This window comes from Orussus abietinus, unplaced genomic scaffold (genome assembly GCF_000612105.2).
Source record: "Orussus abietinus isolate OABI.00-Male unplaced genomic scaffold, Oabi_2.0 scaffold243, whole genome shotgun sequence".
Taxonomy (NCBI): Eukaryota; Metazoa; Arthropoda; class Insecta; order Hymenoptera; family Orussidae; genus Orussus; species Orussus abietinus.
The window spans coordinates 1-14,685 of record NW_019394390.1 but is presented as its reverse complement, the minus strand read 5'-3'; the positions used below and the strand labels follow the sequence as shown (position 1 = coordinate 14,685).

General features: G+C 36.9%; 3 protein-coding genes across 3 annotated transcripts; all 3 read left to right on the top strand.

Annotated features, from left to right (window-relative positions):
- Window positions 1-1,585: 1,585 nt before the first annotated feature.
- Window positions 1,586-6,531, top strand: LOC105703356 (myrosinase 1). Its single transcript, XM_012431702.1, has 7 exons — window positions 1,586-1,655; window positions 2,386-2,498; window positions 2,581-2,714; window positions 3,452-4,128; window positions 4,799-4,949; window positions 5,469-5,710; window positions 6,159-6,531. The coding sequence occupies exons 1-7, from the start codon at window positions 1,609-1,611 to the stop codon at window positions 6,292-6,294; spliced, it is 1,500 nt and encodes a 499-aa protein (XP_012287125.1). The 5' UTR covers window positions 1,586-1,608; the 3' UTR covers window positions 6,295-6,531.
- A 551-nt stretch (window positions 6,532-7,082) lies between these two features.
- On the top strand, window positions 7,083-12,528 carry LOC105703348 (myrosinase 1). Its single transcript, XM_012431688.1, has 7 exons — window positions 7,083-7,170; window positions 7,874-7,986; window positions 8,069-8,202; window positions 9,507-10,183; window positions 11,025-11,175; window positions 11,441-11,682; window positions 12,319-12,528. The coding sequence occupies exons 1-7, from the start codon at window positions 7,124-7,126 to the stop codon at window positions 12,452-12,454; spliced, it is 1,500 nt and encodes a 499-aa protein (XP_012287111.1). The 5' UTR covers window positions 7,083-7,123; the 3' UTR covers window positions 12,455-12,528.
- A 1,078-nt stretch (window positions 12,529-13,606) lies between these two features.
- LOC111673925 (beta-glucosidase A-like) lies at window positions 13,607-14,430 on the top strand (the record flags this gene model as incomplete). Its single annotated transcript, XM_023432121.1, has 3 exons — window positions 13,607-13,674; window positions 14,104-14,216; window positions 14,297-14,430. Coding segments are annotated over exons 1-3 (294 nt in total), but the record flags the coding sequence as incomplete, so codon positions are not given.
- Window positions 14,431-14,685: the final 255 nt, after the last annotated feature.

The following is a 14,685-nucleotide window of genomic DNA, read 5'->3' as shown; positions in this document are numbered from 1 at the left end:
AGAATCGGATCCCAGGGACCCAATCTTCGAGTTCATACGAATTTCTGTCACATATGAGTCTCTCATGAACAATGTTGCATTCATCGATCGAAAGTCGTGCACGAAACCATAAGTTTCACATCTGAAAATTGATCTTATGAACTCGAGAATCGGATCCCAGGGACCCAATCTTCGAGTTCATACGAATTTCTGTCACATATGAGTCTCTCATGAACAATGTTGCATTTTTGTGAAATCCCGTCACTGTTCACTGATCGAAAGTCGTGCACGAAACCATAAGTTTCACGTCTGAAAGTTGATCTCATGAACTCCAGAATTGGGAACCCAGTACTTGTGAAACGTCCTGTATGATTCCTAAATGCGTGGAGTTCACGGATTCTCGGGATTTTTGCTCGCGTGGAGGCGAGCTGCATACGAATACGAGGGTATATACCCCCGGCCCCGAGCTTAAGAGCTTTCTCGTCGATTCGTCCTCCACCCATGGCTTTGTGCTTGCACGCGATCCCACACACGGCCGCGTGAAATCAAAATCCTTTTCCGAGGGATCGATGAGAGCATTAAGGCAAATGTCGAGGCGCGATAGTGTCGCTTTTATTGATATTTCCCTAGATTAATGTAATGGCCTATCCGGGTGATAACCTCGCTTCCGAGCCCATTAATCATCTTCCACGGGCGTCGCCGCCATCTTGGTTGCAACGACGCGTCTTGCATTCGGGGTGCTGAACAATTTTGTCTTGTTCCACGGTGAAATTGTAACTTTAAGGTGAAGTATCTTGTTTACCGACGTCGATGAAGTTCCTCGACGTGTTTCACTTCACCTTAATGGTCCCTCAGGGGCATCGCCGCCATCTTGGTTGCAACGACGCGTCTTGCATTCGGGGTGCTGAACAATTTTGTATTGTTCAATGATAAATGGATAACTTTAAGGTGAAGTATCTTCATCCCCGTTGTCGAGCACATTGCAGTCATTTTGAAATAATTTTCCTGTACTTTGTATAAGAAAACAATTTAATTGTCTTGTCAATACAATGGCCATACCTGAAAGCTTCTGCAATCATGAGCATAAACTTATACAATGTATGGATACATGTATTGAACGTAATTGTCTAGTCAATACAAGGTCCACAGTCATTTTAATATAATTTTCCTGTATTTTGTGTAAGAATACAATTTAATTGTCTTGTCAATACAATGGCCATACCTGAAAGTTTCTGCAATCATGAGCATAAACTTATACAATGTATGGATACATGTACTGAACGTAATTGTCTAGTCAATACAAGGTCCACAGTCATTTTAATATAATTTTCCTGTATTTTGTGTAAGAATACAAATTAATTGTCTCGTCAATACAACATCTACACCTGAAAGCTTCTGCTCTGATGAGCATAAATTTATACAATGTATGGATACATGTATGCAGTATCTTTGTAAGTCAGTAACATTCCATTGAACTTGACGTTCAATCATTGTTATCAGGACAGGTTTCGGATGGTGTACTGAACTATTTGTTCTTATCTCATTAATGATTTTTGATAACCTCTCTCTGTAAAAGCTCAGGGATTTTGCTCTAGAAATCAGTTCAGTCTGAGACTTCCATCTTAAAACATGGGTCTCTACTCTATGCTCCGATCGATTGTCATCGCAATTTTTTTGTAAGTACTACTATACATGTAATGACAGTTTTGGGCTCGTATTTCATCCCTTCAATTATTTACTATTAGGGAACTTGCACTGAAGCTGGTCAAAGAGGAACTATAATTTCCATTTGTTGAAAATGAATGCAATATTCTGCTTTAAATACGCATTCTTTACAAAAATGATCCATATGAAAGTTGTTCGGGGTTATGTTGCGTTGAATTCTTGTTTTAAACTTTTTTCTCTAAAATGCAACATTGCGGCAGAAAACAACATTCCCTAACTTAAAGTGATGCGCAAGTGGCTTCGAAGTGATGGTTTATGAACATTTTCTCTGAACTGGGTGCATCGAATCGTTTCAATGTTTACAATGTAAACGAAAATGTTACAAGGAAGGTCTTGACAGCCATGAAAATCAATGAAACAAAATTTCATTCCACAAATTTTGGAAATTATCAATTAAAAATGAAGTTTCATGGTTGTCAGGGCCATTCTTGAAGCCTTCTTGTTTACATTGTAAACTTCGAAACCATTTGATGAACACAGTTCAAATAAAAGTTTCATGAACAATTGAGCTTTCGGATGCCACTTTCACATCCCCTTAAGCTTTTCGAACGTTTCTATGAATACCATTCACACAAAACTATTCACTATCCCACTCATCGCGAAAGCGTCGACTTTAGAAATTGTTTAAAAATGAAAAACACTAAAAAGTGTAATTGTTATTTTCACTGTATCATTTTCCAGGTTTTCCGAATTCGGATTAATAAATTGCGATGAAGATTTGCAATTTCCCGAGGGATTTGTATTTGGAGCAGCCACGGCTTCTTATCAAGTCGAGGGTGCTTGGAACGTAAGTGGTAAGTTAACATTGCTCCATGTCGATAAACAATAAGACCGAACAATTGGGGAACAATTGTCTCACCGCGGGATTAATTACAGACAAAAGTGAAAACCAGTGGGACCGTTTCACACACAGTGGTAAAAGCGTTATCGTAGGAAACGCAACGGGAGATGTTGCCTGTGACTCTTATCACAAATATGAAGAAGACGTCGCCATATTGAAACAACTGGGTGTGAGTTTAAAATTAATTATCTCCTCAATTAACTTTTCATTTACGGGAAAGGTTGCTTTAATTTCAACGTCGCAGAGAGAACGTTTTTTTCTGAAGTGTGAAGGCATCACCATGTTGAAAACGAATAGGTGTACATTTAAAATGAATTTTCTTTCTCACTTAATCTCTTTCTTCTACGTTTTAAGTGCTGGAGGAGTGATCATATCAGTTTCTAAAAATCGATTTAAAAAAATGCGCATATTATTACCCAAGACTTTCTCTTGTACGACTGTTTCCGAGAAGAATTCGAAAAACAATGTCAGGTTTTTCGCATTTTTCTCAGATACAGTTAGTCATACGAGAAAAAATCGTAGGTAATAATATGCGCATTTTGAATCGGTCTACAACTTTTGTATAAACTATTTTTGCATATAATTAATACTTTACACGATAACAATTTATTTAACTTCATGGTTTTTCTAGATTGTCTAAATTTCGTAGTTCAGAAAAAAAGTTCACTTCGATATGACAAATGTCCGAGTCCCTTTTGAACTATTAAAGCCAATTGAATAATAGTTCATATAACTAGATATTTCTCAAATGAATGCAGCTGCAAATGAACATCTCCATTTCCTTCCGCAGCTTCAATCCTACCGTTTCTCCATAACCTGGTCTCGGAATCTAAATAATAATTAATTTAACTATATATTACTCAAATGAAATCAGCTGCAAATGAACATCTCCATTTCCTTCCGCAGCTTCAATCCTACCGTTTCTCCTTAAGCTGGTCTCGAATTCTTCCAACCGGGTTCCCGAACAAGATCAGCAAAGACGGCGTAGCCTATTACCACAGATTAATCGACGCCCTTCTGTCGAATGGGATCGAGCCGATGATCACGATCTATCACTGGGATCACCCCCAAACCCTGGAAGACTACGGAGGGTGGACCAACGAGCTGATGGTGGACTGGTTCGCCGATTATGCCAGGGTGGTGTTCCAGGAGTTTGGGCAGAAGGTGAAATTATTCGCCACCCTTAACGAGCCAGATTCGGTTTGCATAAGTGCGTATGCTAGAGGCATACATGCTCCCGGAAAAGTGCTGAACGGAATCGGGGATTATCTCTGCATGCACAACATGTTGAAGGCCCACGCAAGGGCTTATCACATCTACAAGAAGGATTTCGAGCCGACTCAAAAGGGCGAAGTCGGTATCGTGATCAACGTCAAGGGTTTTTATTCGAAAGACACAGAAAATGAGGGCGCAGAGGAAGTCTCGTATCAGTTTAAAAATGGCTGGCAGATGGACCCGATTTTTTCCGAACACGGTGATTACCCCAGGCTCATGAGAGAATTGGTGGCTGATAAGAGCAAGGCTGGAGGGTTCCCTCGTTCAAGGCTTCCGGAGTTCTCACGGGAGTGGGTCGATTATATCAGGTAATGTGTGCCCATTTTTATCATCCGGAGGAATCGGTTCATGAAATTTCATGAGGTGATATGAAACAGTCGGACTAGATATGTCGGAGAAGTCTAATTGTTCGTGATAACACTCTCCGAAGTGGGTGCACCGATTCGTTTGAAATTTTCACGCGGGAATGTGGAGTGCCTAAAGTAGGTCCTGAAATTCATGAAATTTCATGAGGTGATATGAAAGAGTTAGACTATTTGTATATGTCTGAGTAGTCAAATTGTTGGCGATAGCAATCTCCGAAGTGGATGTACCGATTCCTTTCAAAATTTACCGCGAGAATATGGAGTACCTAAAGTAGGAACTGAAACTAATGAAATTCCATGAGTAGGCCCTGTAACTCATGAAATTTCACGAGAAACTCTTGAAACTCATCAATTTTCACGAGTAGGTCCTGAAACTCGTGAATTTCACGAGTGGATCCTGAAATCCATGAAGTTCCATGAGTTTCAGGTCTACTAATGAAATTTTCTGAGTTTCAGGATCTGCTCATGAAATTTCGCGAGTTTCAGGATCTACTCATGAAATTTCGTAAGTTTCAGGACCTACTAAAGACTCAAGACAGATGAGGCCCCAGACAATGAAGGGTATTCCGTAGATTAATTTAATAATTATTTAATTATTCTTACTCTCAAATAGGGGATCGTCTGATTTTTTGGGAGTTAATTATTACACGGCAAATGTGGTTGAATACGGCACAGTCGGGCCAGATCCGTCATATTTCCGAGATCAAGGAGTTAATGAATATTTCCATCCATCTTGGAAGCCAACTGCCTCGGATTGGCTTTATGTAAGTAAATGAACAATTATATACGCTGATAAAAATCGTCGGGAATTTATATACATTGTTACATACCCTTTAACTGAAGGTTTACGTCGAAAAACGAAATGAAATTTTACCTCGAATCATTAAAATAATTTGCTAAGTTTCCTTCCTAATTCCTAACAAAAAAAAAAATGGTTGCACTCGCGTGCACACTTTATTTCGTTCTAACCTGTTCAGATTTAATTTTTGGATTTCATTCAATACAGAAGATATCCAAAGTAATGTTCATAGAGTGAAAAAGTGATTTTCGCTCCTTTTTTTTCAATTAAAAATTCCCGCGTCGGAATAAATTTCCATTCCATTCGATTTGATATTAATTTATGATTCAATCAGAAATAAGCAGATGAAAATTGTTGGATGGAGTGAAAAGTTATTAAAAAAATCGACCTCTTATGAGATACCTATCCTGTATAGTATGAACGATTTACGGAAGAATTAGATGTAATTAGACAATTATTAAGGTGTTTCCTAATTTCGTTTCAGCAAGTGCCACAAAGCTTTGGCAAGACTCTTCGTCGGATTGCACGAGACTACAAAAATATTCCTTTGTATATTACGGAAAACGGAATGTCGGATGTCGGAGAGATGAATGACGATCACAGAATACAATACTATCATGATTATATTAAAAGCATGCTGCTAGCAATGAAAGAAGAAGGCGTCAATGTTAAAAGATATTATCTGTGGTCGCTCCTGGATAATTTTGAGTGGCACAATGGTTACAGGTAATTATTAAAATAAATCATTTGGACTATAAGAGACTACAAAAGGCACCATAGGTAAACAATACATAGTCCCTTGCATTTCATTCTGAACATATGAACGCGTATTTCATGTGAGACAAAATGTACAAATTGTACCCAAATGTGTTTGGCTCGAAACTCTGTCGGATTTCATGATACAAATGCCCTCAAGTTTTTAAATGATCAAATCAAATCAAATTTTTAATTAATTAATTAATTTAAATATGAACTAATTACACGCAAATGTATACAATTAATTGTCACCTATACAATTTGCAAACGAGCAACCCGAACGCAATTGATTGCGATGATTAACTTTATTTATAATCATTCAAATTGACATTATTAATAATTAAATTTCATTTTGTATCGCACATTTGGGGTAGCGAACAAATTTTCTAAAGAAGCATTGTATTTCATTTTGTTGCAGTGAACGCTTCGGCATTGTTCATGTAGACTTTGAGGACCCCAACCGAACAAGAACTTTGAAGAAATCTGCATATTGGTGGCAGCAAGTCGTAAAACAACGCAAACTATTGTCTAATGTTTCTGTAAATCGTGCATGAACACGTAAGAAAGACATGATCTTATATATAAACAAAACAGACGGATTGTGTTCAGCAAAAGATTGTTCCATAAACTATTATGATTTGTTTCTTTGTAAGACGTATATTGATCGTATCTATTTATGGTAATTGATTAGAATCTGATTTGGAATTATATATGAGCGACATCCATACGACATGGACATGCGGAATTATTTGTACCGATTATACAAAATAAAGTACTCCACGTGTCATTTATGTATATGGATTATAGAGAAACCTCCAAAAATGTCCTTAATACTTGAATTTTTATACTCTAATCGACCGCAAGCGCCATCTGTTGCATTCATTGGCAACTAATTTTTCCCTCTTTCGTAATTATGGTAATGTACAATTGGGAAAGCACATTGCGGCTACTTATAATTGTTTTCCATGCTTAATATAATAAAATACTATAGTTACTTAGTAATGCCTTGAATATAATAGTATGTAAAAAAATAATTCAGGTGCTTTCAGGATTATAATGCACGTTGCATCCATTTTTAATTGTTTTTCCTGCACTTGTGGTAAAAAAGGAATTTAATTGTTTCACCAATATGACGTCACAAGTGAAATCAGCTCCGACGAGCATAAACTTATACAATGTATGGATACATACTTGCGTTATTTTTGGAAATTGTTAATATTCCTTTCAACTTGACGGTCAATTATTGTTATCACGACAGGTTTCCGATGTTGTAGGGAACTACTATACTTATCTGAGTAATAGTTTTTGATAACCCTGACTATGTAAAACCTGAGGGATATAGTGCCTAGAAAGCAGTTCGGTCTCAGACTTTCGTTCTAAAACATGGGTCTCTCCACTATACTCCGATCGATCGTGATCGCAATTTTACTGTAAGTAGTACAATACATGTAATTACGGTTTTGAGCACTTATTTTATCCCGTACACCATTTTATTTTAAGAAACTGCCACTAAAACTCGTCAAGGAAGAAGTACAATTTCCATTTGTTCAAAATGAACACAATATTCTGCTTTAAACACGCATTCTTTCCAAAAATGATCCAAATAAATGTTGTTCCGACTCATGTTGCGGTGAATTTTTGTTTGAAACTTTTTTTTACGAAATGCAAAATTGTGGCAGAAAACAACATTTACTAATTTAAGAACATGCGTGTAGCCTCCGTTGACGGTAATTCACAACGCGATGAATTACGCTGAAATACTACGATTTATTATGAAACGATATAAATAATTGGATTATTAAGATATACAACAATTCACGTAAGTACAGTCTACTAAACATGCCAGGAAATTTCATTACTTATGTCAGTATCCGCATAGATTCGTCCTTTCCTGTATTCAAATCACATGTACGTTATTAACATTCATATTGGTGATAAGAGTTTAAACGGCAATTACTTTGAGTGTTATCACTCAAGAGAGTGCACTTTTAAGCTCTTGGAATATTTCTATGTGTACAATCCACACAAACAATCCACTACTCCACTCATCGCGAACGCGTCGACTTTAGAAATTGTTTAAAAATGAAAAACAATAAAACATGCAATTGTTATTTTTACTATATCGTTTTCCAGGTTTTCCGAATTCGGATTGATAAATTGCGATGAAGATTTGGAATTTCCCGAGGGATTTGTATTGGGAGCAGCCACGGCTGCTTATCAAATCGAGGGTGCTTGGAACGTAAGTGGTAAGTTAACATTGCTCCATGTCGATGAACAATAAGACCGAACAATTGAGGAACAATTTTCTCACCGTGGGATTAATTACAGACAAAAGTGAAAACCAGTGGGACCATTTCACGCACAGTGGTAAAGGCGTCATCGTAGGAAACGCAACGGGAGATGTTGCCTGTGACTCTTATCACAAATATGAAGAAGACGTCGCCATGTTGAAAAAGCTGGGTGTGAGTATGAAATTAATTATCTCCACAATTAACTTTTCATTTGTGGTAAAAGTTGCATTAATTTCAGCGTCACGGAGAAAACGCTCTTACCTGAAATATGAAATCGTTACCACCTTCAAACGCCTTAAGATGTTCATTTCAAATGAATTATTTCTTTCAGTTAGTCCTTTTCATTTACACTGATAAAAATCCATGGAAATTTACATACATTTTAAAACACTTCATAACATACGTTTCACATGGAAAAACCTGAAATGCAAGAATTGCATATTAATTTATAAATTGCCGCATTTCGTACAAATGCCCCAATGCTTTTGTGCAAATTACGGATTTCATTTTTCAGGTTCTGCCGAGCTTTTTTCGACATTTTCGCCACTGCATGCCGCGAAGAAAATAATATGAACATGCAAAGATGGCGACGAAACTGCAATCTGAAATTGATCGGGTCATACGTCAAGTACTCGCGCATATCATTACCCATCCCCGTGGAAATCGATTCGGAATATTTGAAATTGGTATCAATGAAATCCTTGACATGGCCTGGCTTTCATAATCACTCGTTAAATATTCATTTCCATGCAGATGTTAAGAAATATGACATGCGCAATCGGTTATGTCATCGAGTCGCCGATTTCTACTGCTAATTGAATGCCTAAGTTAGTGAATTTACTTTGGGTAAAAAATTTTCTGCTGACCCATAGATGCCAATAAGTTGATATGAAATGGCCATTATGTATATATAGAAACGTCAAACTATTTATGAAACTTTTCGCGAAACTGGGTACACTGAGAAATTTCAAAAACGTTCCTAGATTCCGTACTTCAGAATAAAAAGTTCATTTCACTATGACAAGTATCCGAGTCCCTTTCGAACTATGAAAACTAGTTGAATAATAGTTCATTTAACTAGATGTTTCTCAAATGAATGCAGTGCAAATGAACGTCATTTCATTCCGCAGCTTCAATCCTACAGTTTCTCCTTAAGCTGGTCTCGCACTCTAAATAATAGTTAATTTAATTAGATGATTTTCAAATGAAAGCAGTGCAAATGAAAGCCTTCATTTCATTCCGCAGCTTCAATCTCACCGTTTCTCCATAAGTTGGTCTCGGAATCTAAATAATAATTAATTTAACTAGATGTTACTCCAATAAAATCAGAGCAAATGAACATCTCCACTTCATTTCGCAGTTTCAATCCTACCGTTTCTCCACAACCTGGTCTCGGAATCTAAACAATAGTAAAATTAACTAGATGTTTCTCAAATGAAAGCAGGGCAAATTAACGTGTTCATTTAATTCCGCAGTTTCAGTCCTACCGTTTCTCCATAAGCTGGTCTCGCATTCTCCCATCTGGATTCCCGAACAAGATCAGCAAAGTCGGCGTGGACCATTACAACAAACTAATAGACGCCCTCCTGGCGAACAACATCGAGCCTCTGGTGACGATATACCAGTGGGATCATCCCCAGGTCCTGGAGGAATACGGAGGCTGGACGAACGAGTTGATGGTGGACTGGTTCAGCGAATACGCCAGGGTGATCTTTCGGGAATTTGGTCAGAAGGTGAAATTATTCGCCACCCTTAACGAGCCGGATTCGGTGTGCCTAATTGGGTACTCCCTAGGGATCAATGCTCCAGGAAAAAAGCTGGACGGAATTGGGACCTATCTTTGCATGCACAACATGTTGAAGGCCCACGCAAGGGCCTACCACATCTACAAGAAGGAGTTCGAGCCCAGTCAAAAGGGAAAAGTCGGGATCGTCATCAACACCATGAGCTTTTATCCGAAAGACCATGATAATGTTGGCGCGGATGAAATCGCTTATCAGTTTAAAAATGGCTGGCAGCTGGACCCGATTTTTTCCGAGCGCGGTGATTACCCCGAGCTCATGAAAGAAATGGTTGCTAATAAGAGCAAAGCCGGAGGGTTCCCTAGTTCCAGGCTTCCGGAGTTCTCACGGGAGTGGGTCGATTATATCAGGTAATGCGTGCCCATTTTTATCATCCAGAAGAATCGGTTCATGAAATTTCATGAGGTGATGTGGAAGAGTCAGACTAGATATGTCGGAGAAGTCTAATTGTTGGTGATAACATTCTCCGAAGTAGGTGTACCGATCCGTTTCAAATTTTACCGCGGGAATATGGAGTACTTAAAGTATTTCCTGAAACTCATGAAATTTCGTGAATAGGTCCTGAAACTCGTGAAATTTCATGAGTGGGTCCTGAAAGTCATGAAATTTTATGAGGTGATATGAAAAGGTTAGACTATATATGTATGAGAAGTCAAATTGTTGATGATAGCAATATTCGAAATGGGCGTACCGATTTGTTTCAAATTTTACCGCGAGAATATGGAGTACCTAAAGTAGGTCCTGAAATTCATGAAATGCCATGAGTAAGCCCTGTAATTCCTGAAATTTCAGGAGAATGCCCCGAAACTCATGAAATTTCATGATAAGTCCCCGAAACTTATGAAATATCACTAGTAAGTCCTGCAACACCTGAATTCTCATGAGTAGGCCCTGTAACTCATAAAATTTCATGAATAGGTCCTGATGCTCGGAAAATTTCATGAATAGGCCCTGAAGCTCATCAAATTTCATTATTTGTTTGCAATCTCTGCTAAATATCTCAAGCAATAGATTCTTTAAGATGTGAAATTTCATTCGAAGACATTTAAAATATTTATTGGAAATCTCAATGGCACATTTAGTTTTAATAATTTATGAACATATATGGAAGTTACATTTTTTAATTTCTTCTCTCAGATTTTAAATTTCTTCTCTCAAATTTTAAATTTCTTCTCTCCTTCTCTCAAATAGGGGAGCGTCTGATTTTTTGGGAATTAATTACTATACGGCTAATTTGGTTGAATATGGCACAATTGGACCGGATCCATCGTATACCCGAGATCAAGGAGTTATTCGAACCTTTGATCCATCTTGGAAGCGTGCCGCCTCGATTTGGCTTTTTGTAAGTAAATCACCCAATCAATTATATTCCTACTAATTTTAAATAATTTTACAATTAAATAATTTGTAAACATTTCCCGTCAAAAATTATACATAAATTGAATATTCAAACAGAAATTAACTTTTGAAATTTGGAGTATGGAGTAAAAAGTTATTAAAAAAAATTCGACCTGATATGAGAGACCTATCTTGTATAGTGTGAAGCATTTACGGGACAATGACATGTAATTAGACAATTATTAAGGCGTTTCCTAATTTCGTTTCAGCAAGTGCCGCAAAGTTTCGGCGACATCCTTCGCAGGTTTGCACGTGACTACAAGAATATGACTTTTTTTATTACGGAGAATGGAATGTCAGATAAAGGAGAGATGAATGACAATGACAGAATTCAATTCTATCATGATTACATTAAAAGTATGTTGACAGCAATGAAAGAATATGGCGTAAATGTTAAGAGATACTACACGTGGTCACTAATGGATAATTTCGAGTGGAGCAGCGGTTACAGGTAAATATAAAAATTAATAAATTCAATATGTATCTATAGGAGACCAGAAAAAAAAAAACACCATAAGTGTATAAAAACTAAACAAAATGCACGAAATTCGCACGAAGTGCGACATGCGTACATATGTTGGACATTTCATGCATGAAATCTTCTGCAAATCGTTCGTAAATCGATTTTTCGCGTCATATGATGATCATGAACAAAACATATTTCTCGGTTATGGCATAACTATGATTCGAGTATGTGGTAAATAAATTGCTACAACCATTTATGACAAATTTATAGTGCAATGTCCGTACATATGTTGCAGACATTTCATGCATGAAATGTTCTGCAAATTGTTCGTAAATTGATTTTCCTCGTCATATGATGATCATGAACAAAACATGTTTCTCGGTAATGGCATAACTGACCTTTGACTCGAGTGTGCAGTAAATAAATTGCTACAACCATTTAGAACAAATTTGTCATTCAACAAGCGTACATATGTTGCAAACATTTCATGCGCGAAATCTTCTGCAAACATTTCATTCATGAAATTCTCTGCAAATTGTTCGTAAATCGATTTTCCTCCTCATACGATTATGAATTTCAATCTGGGTAGCTAAAGAAGCATTGCATTTTCTTTTGTTCCAGCGAACGCTTCGGCATTGTTCATGTAAACTTCACGGATCCTAACCGGACGAGAACTTGGAAGAAATCTGCATATTGGTGGCAACAAGTCATACGACAACGCAAACTATTGCCCGATGTTAATGTAACTGTTGCATAAACACGTAAAAAAGATGTAATCTTTATTTATTATATCGAATAAAAGCATATATCAAACACATATATAAAATGAAAGCTGAATGTTCATCTTGGTAAAAAATAAAATCCAAATCTTTCTCCTGGAAAAAAAGAAAAGAGTATTGGAATGAAACTTCGCTTCCCTCGTGCCTCATATATCGAATAAAAGCATATATCAAACACATATATAAAATAAAAGCTAAATGTTCATCTTGGTGAAAAATGAAATCCAAACCTCTGGTCCAAAATCCAAATCTCCTGGAAAGGAATAAATAGAAAGGAAAAGAGTATTGGAATAAGACTTTCCTTCCCTTCTATAGTGATAGTGGAGTGCATTATTAACATAGTTGCAGAACCTCCTTCAATAGGTCGATATCGCCTCCACGACCTTTCTATTCTAAGATTGATTCTAAGAAAGGGCTTCTGTATCCTATTTCCCTTCGTTGCATGTGGTTATCATTACTAGCGGCTCTTTATGAAATAGTTATGAAACGAAACGCTTTGCCAGGAGGCAGACTAGTTACCTATTTAATAGTTGTTCCCCATACAGGTGTTCCTCCTTCCGTGTTTCTTGCATTGTAAGAGGAAGTGCAATTTAACAATTAAACTCGCAATTGATCGGACTCAATTCCAAGTTATTATAAGAAGAAATTGCAAAGAAAAAATACAAAAACAATGTTGACACGACTTTCGAACTGATGTTTACGTACAAATTTCTATTACCACTGCTGATAATAAAATAATCGGTAATTTGCAATCATGCCCACAATTGATCGGACTCAACTCCTGGTTATTCTACAAAGAAACTGCAAAAAAGGAATACAATAACAATGTTGACACAACTTTCAAACTGATGTTTACGTACAAATTATTACTGCTGATAATAAGATAACCGGTAATTCGCAATTATGCCCGCAATTGATCAGACCATTTTCAATGTATTCTAAGAAGAGGCCGCGGATAAAAATTGAAATGATAACGTTAAGATGATATGAAAGGTTCATATTTATATATAGACCTTAAGGATGAAAGTAAATTGACACGATATTGCGACATATGTCACTAAGTTATTAATCATTGATAACCCCACACTACGAAGACTGAGGGGGTGATAAGACGAGAACGTTAGTTCTGTCTGAGACTTCCATTATAAACCATGAGTCTCTCCACAATTTTACGATTGACTGTTATTGCAACATTTTCGTGAGTGATACTATATATATATCAGGCGACAGATTTTTTTAAGACGTCTCGTGGATTTCATTCGGAGATATCTAAAATATATATCTTGAAAAATTCAACGACGTATTTAGGGTTTCAATAATTTATGAACAAATTTCAGTGTTCGTATACTACGTATTTAGAGTTTGAATAATTTATAAACATATTTCAATGCTCGTATACGACATATTTAGAGTTTCAATAATTTACGAATATTTAAATATGTTCATAAATTATTTAAACTCTAAATACGTCGTTGAGATTTTCAAGATACATATTTTAGATATCTCCGAATGAAATCTACGAGACGTTTTAAAAAAATCTGTCGCCTGAGAAGTTCAGCAGGGATTACGAAGAAGTGTCTCAAAAATTATTCCGTGCTACTAGGGTTTCATTTTTCTTTGTTCCCAGAATTTGCGAATTCGGGTTCATAAATTGTGACGACGATCTGAATTTCCCTGAAGGATTTGTATTGGGAGCAGCCACGGCTTCTTATCAAGTCGAGGGAGCCTGGAACGTAAGTGGTAAGTGAACATTGTTCCATGTCGGTAAATAATAATGCCGAACAATTGAGGAACAATTATCTCACGAGACTTAATCATAGATAAAGGTGAAAACCAATGGGACCATTTCACGCACAATGGAAAAGGCGTTATCGTAGGAAACGCAACGGGAGATGTCGCCTGTGACTCTTATCACAAATATGAAGAAGACGTCGCCATATTGAAACAGCTGGGTGTGAGTATGAAATTAATTATCTCCTCAATTAACTTTTCGCTTTATGGGAAAAGTTGCTTTAATTTCAATGTCACAGAGAGAACGCTCTTATCTGAAATGTGAAGACCTCACCATGTTGAAAACGAATAGGTGTACATTTAAAATGAATTTTCTTTCTCACTTAATCTCTTTCTTCTACGTTTTAAGAGCTGGAAGAGGGAGCATATCAGGTTGTAAAAATCGATTGTAAAAAATGCGCATATTATTACCTAAGAC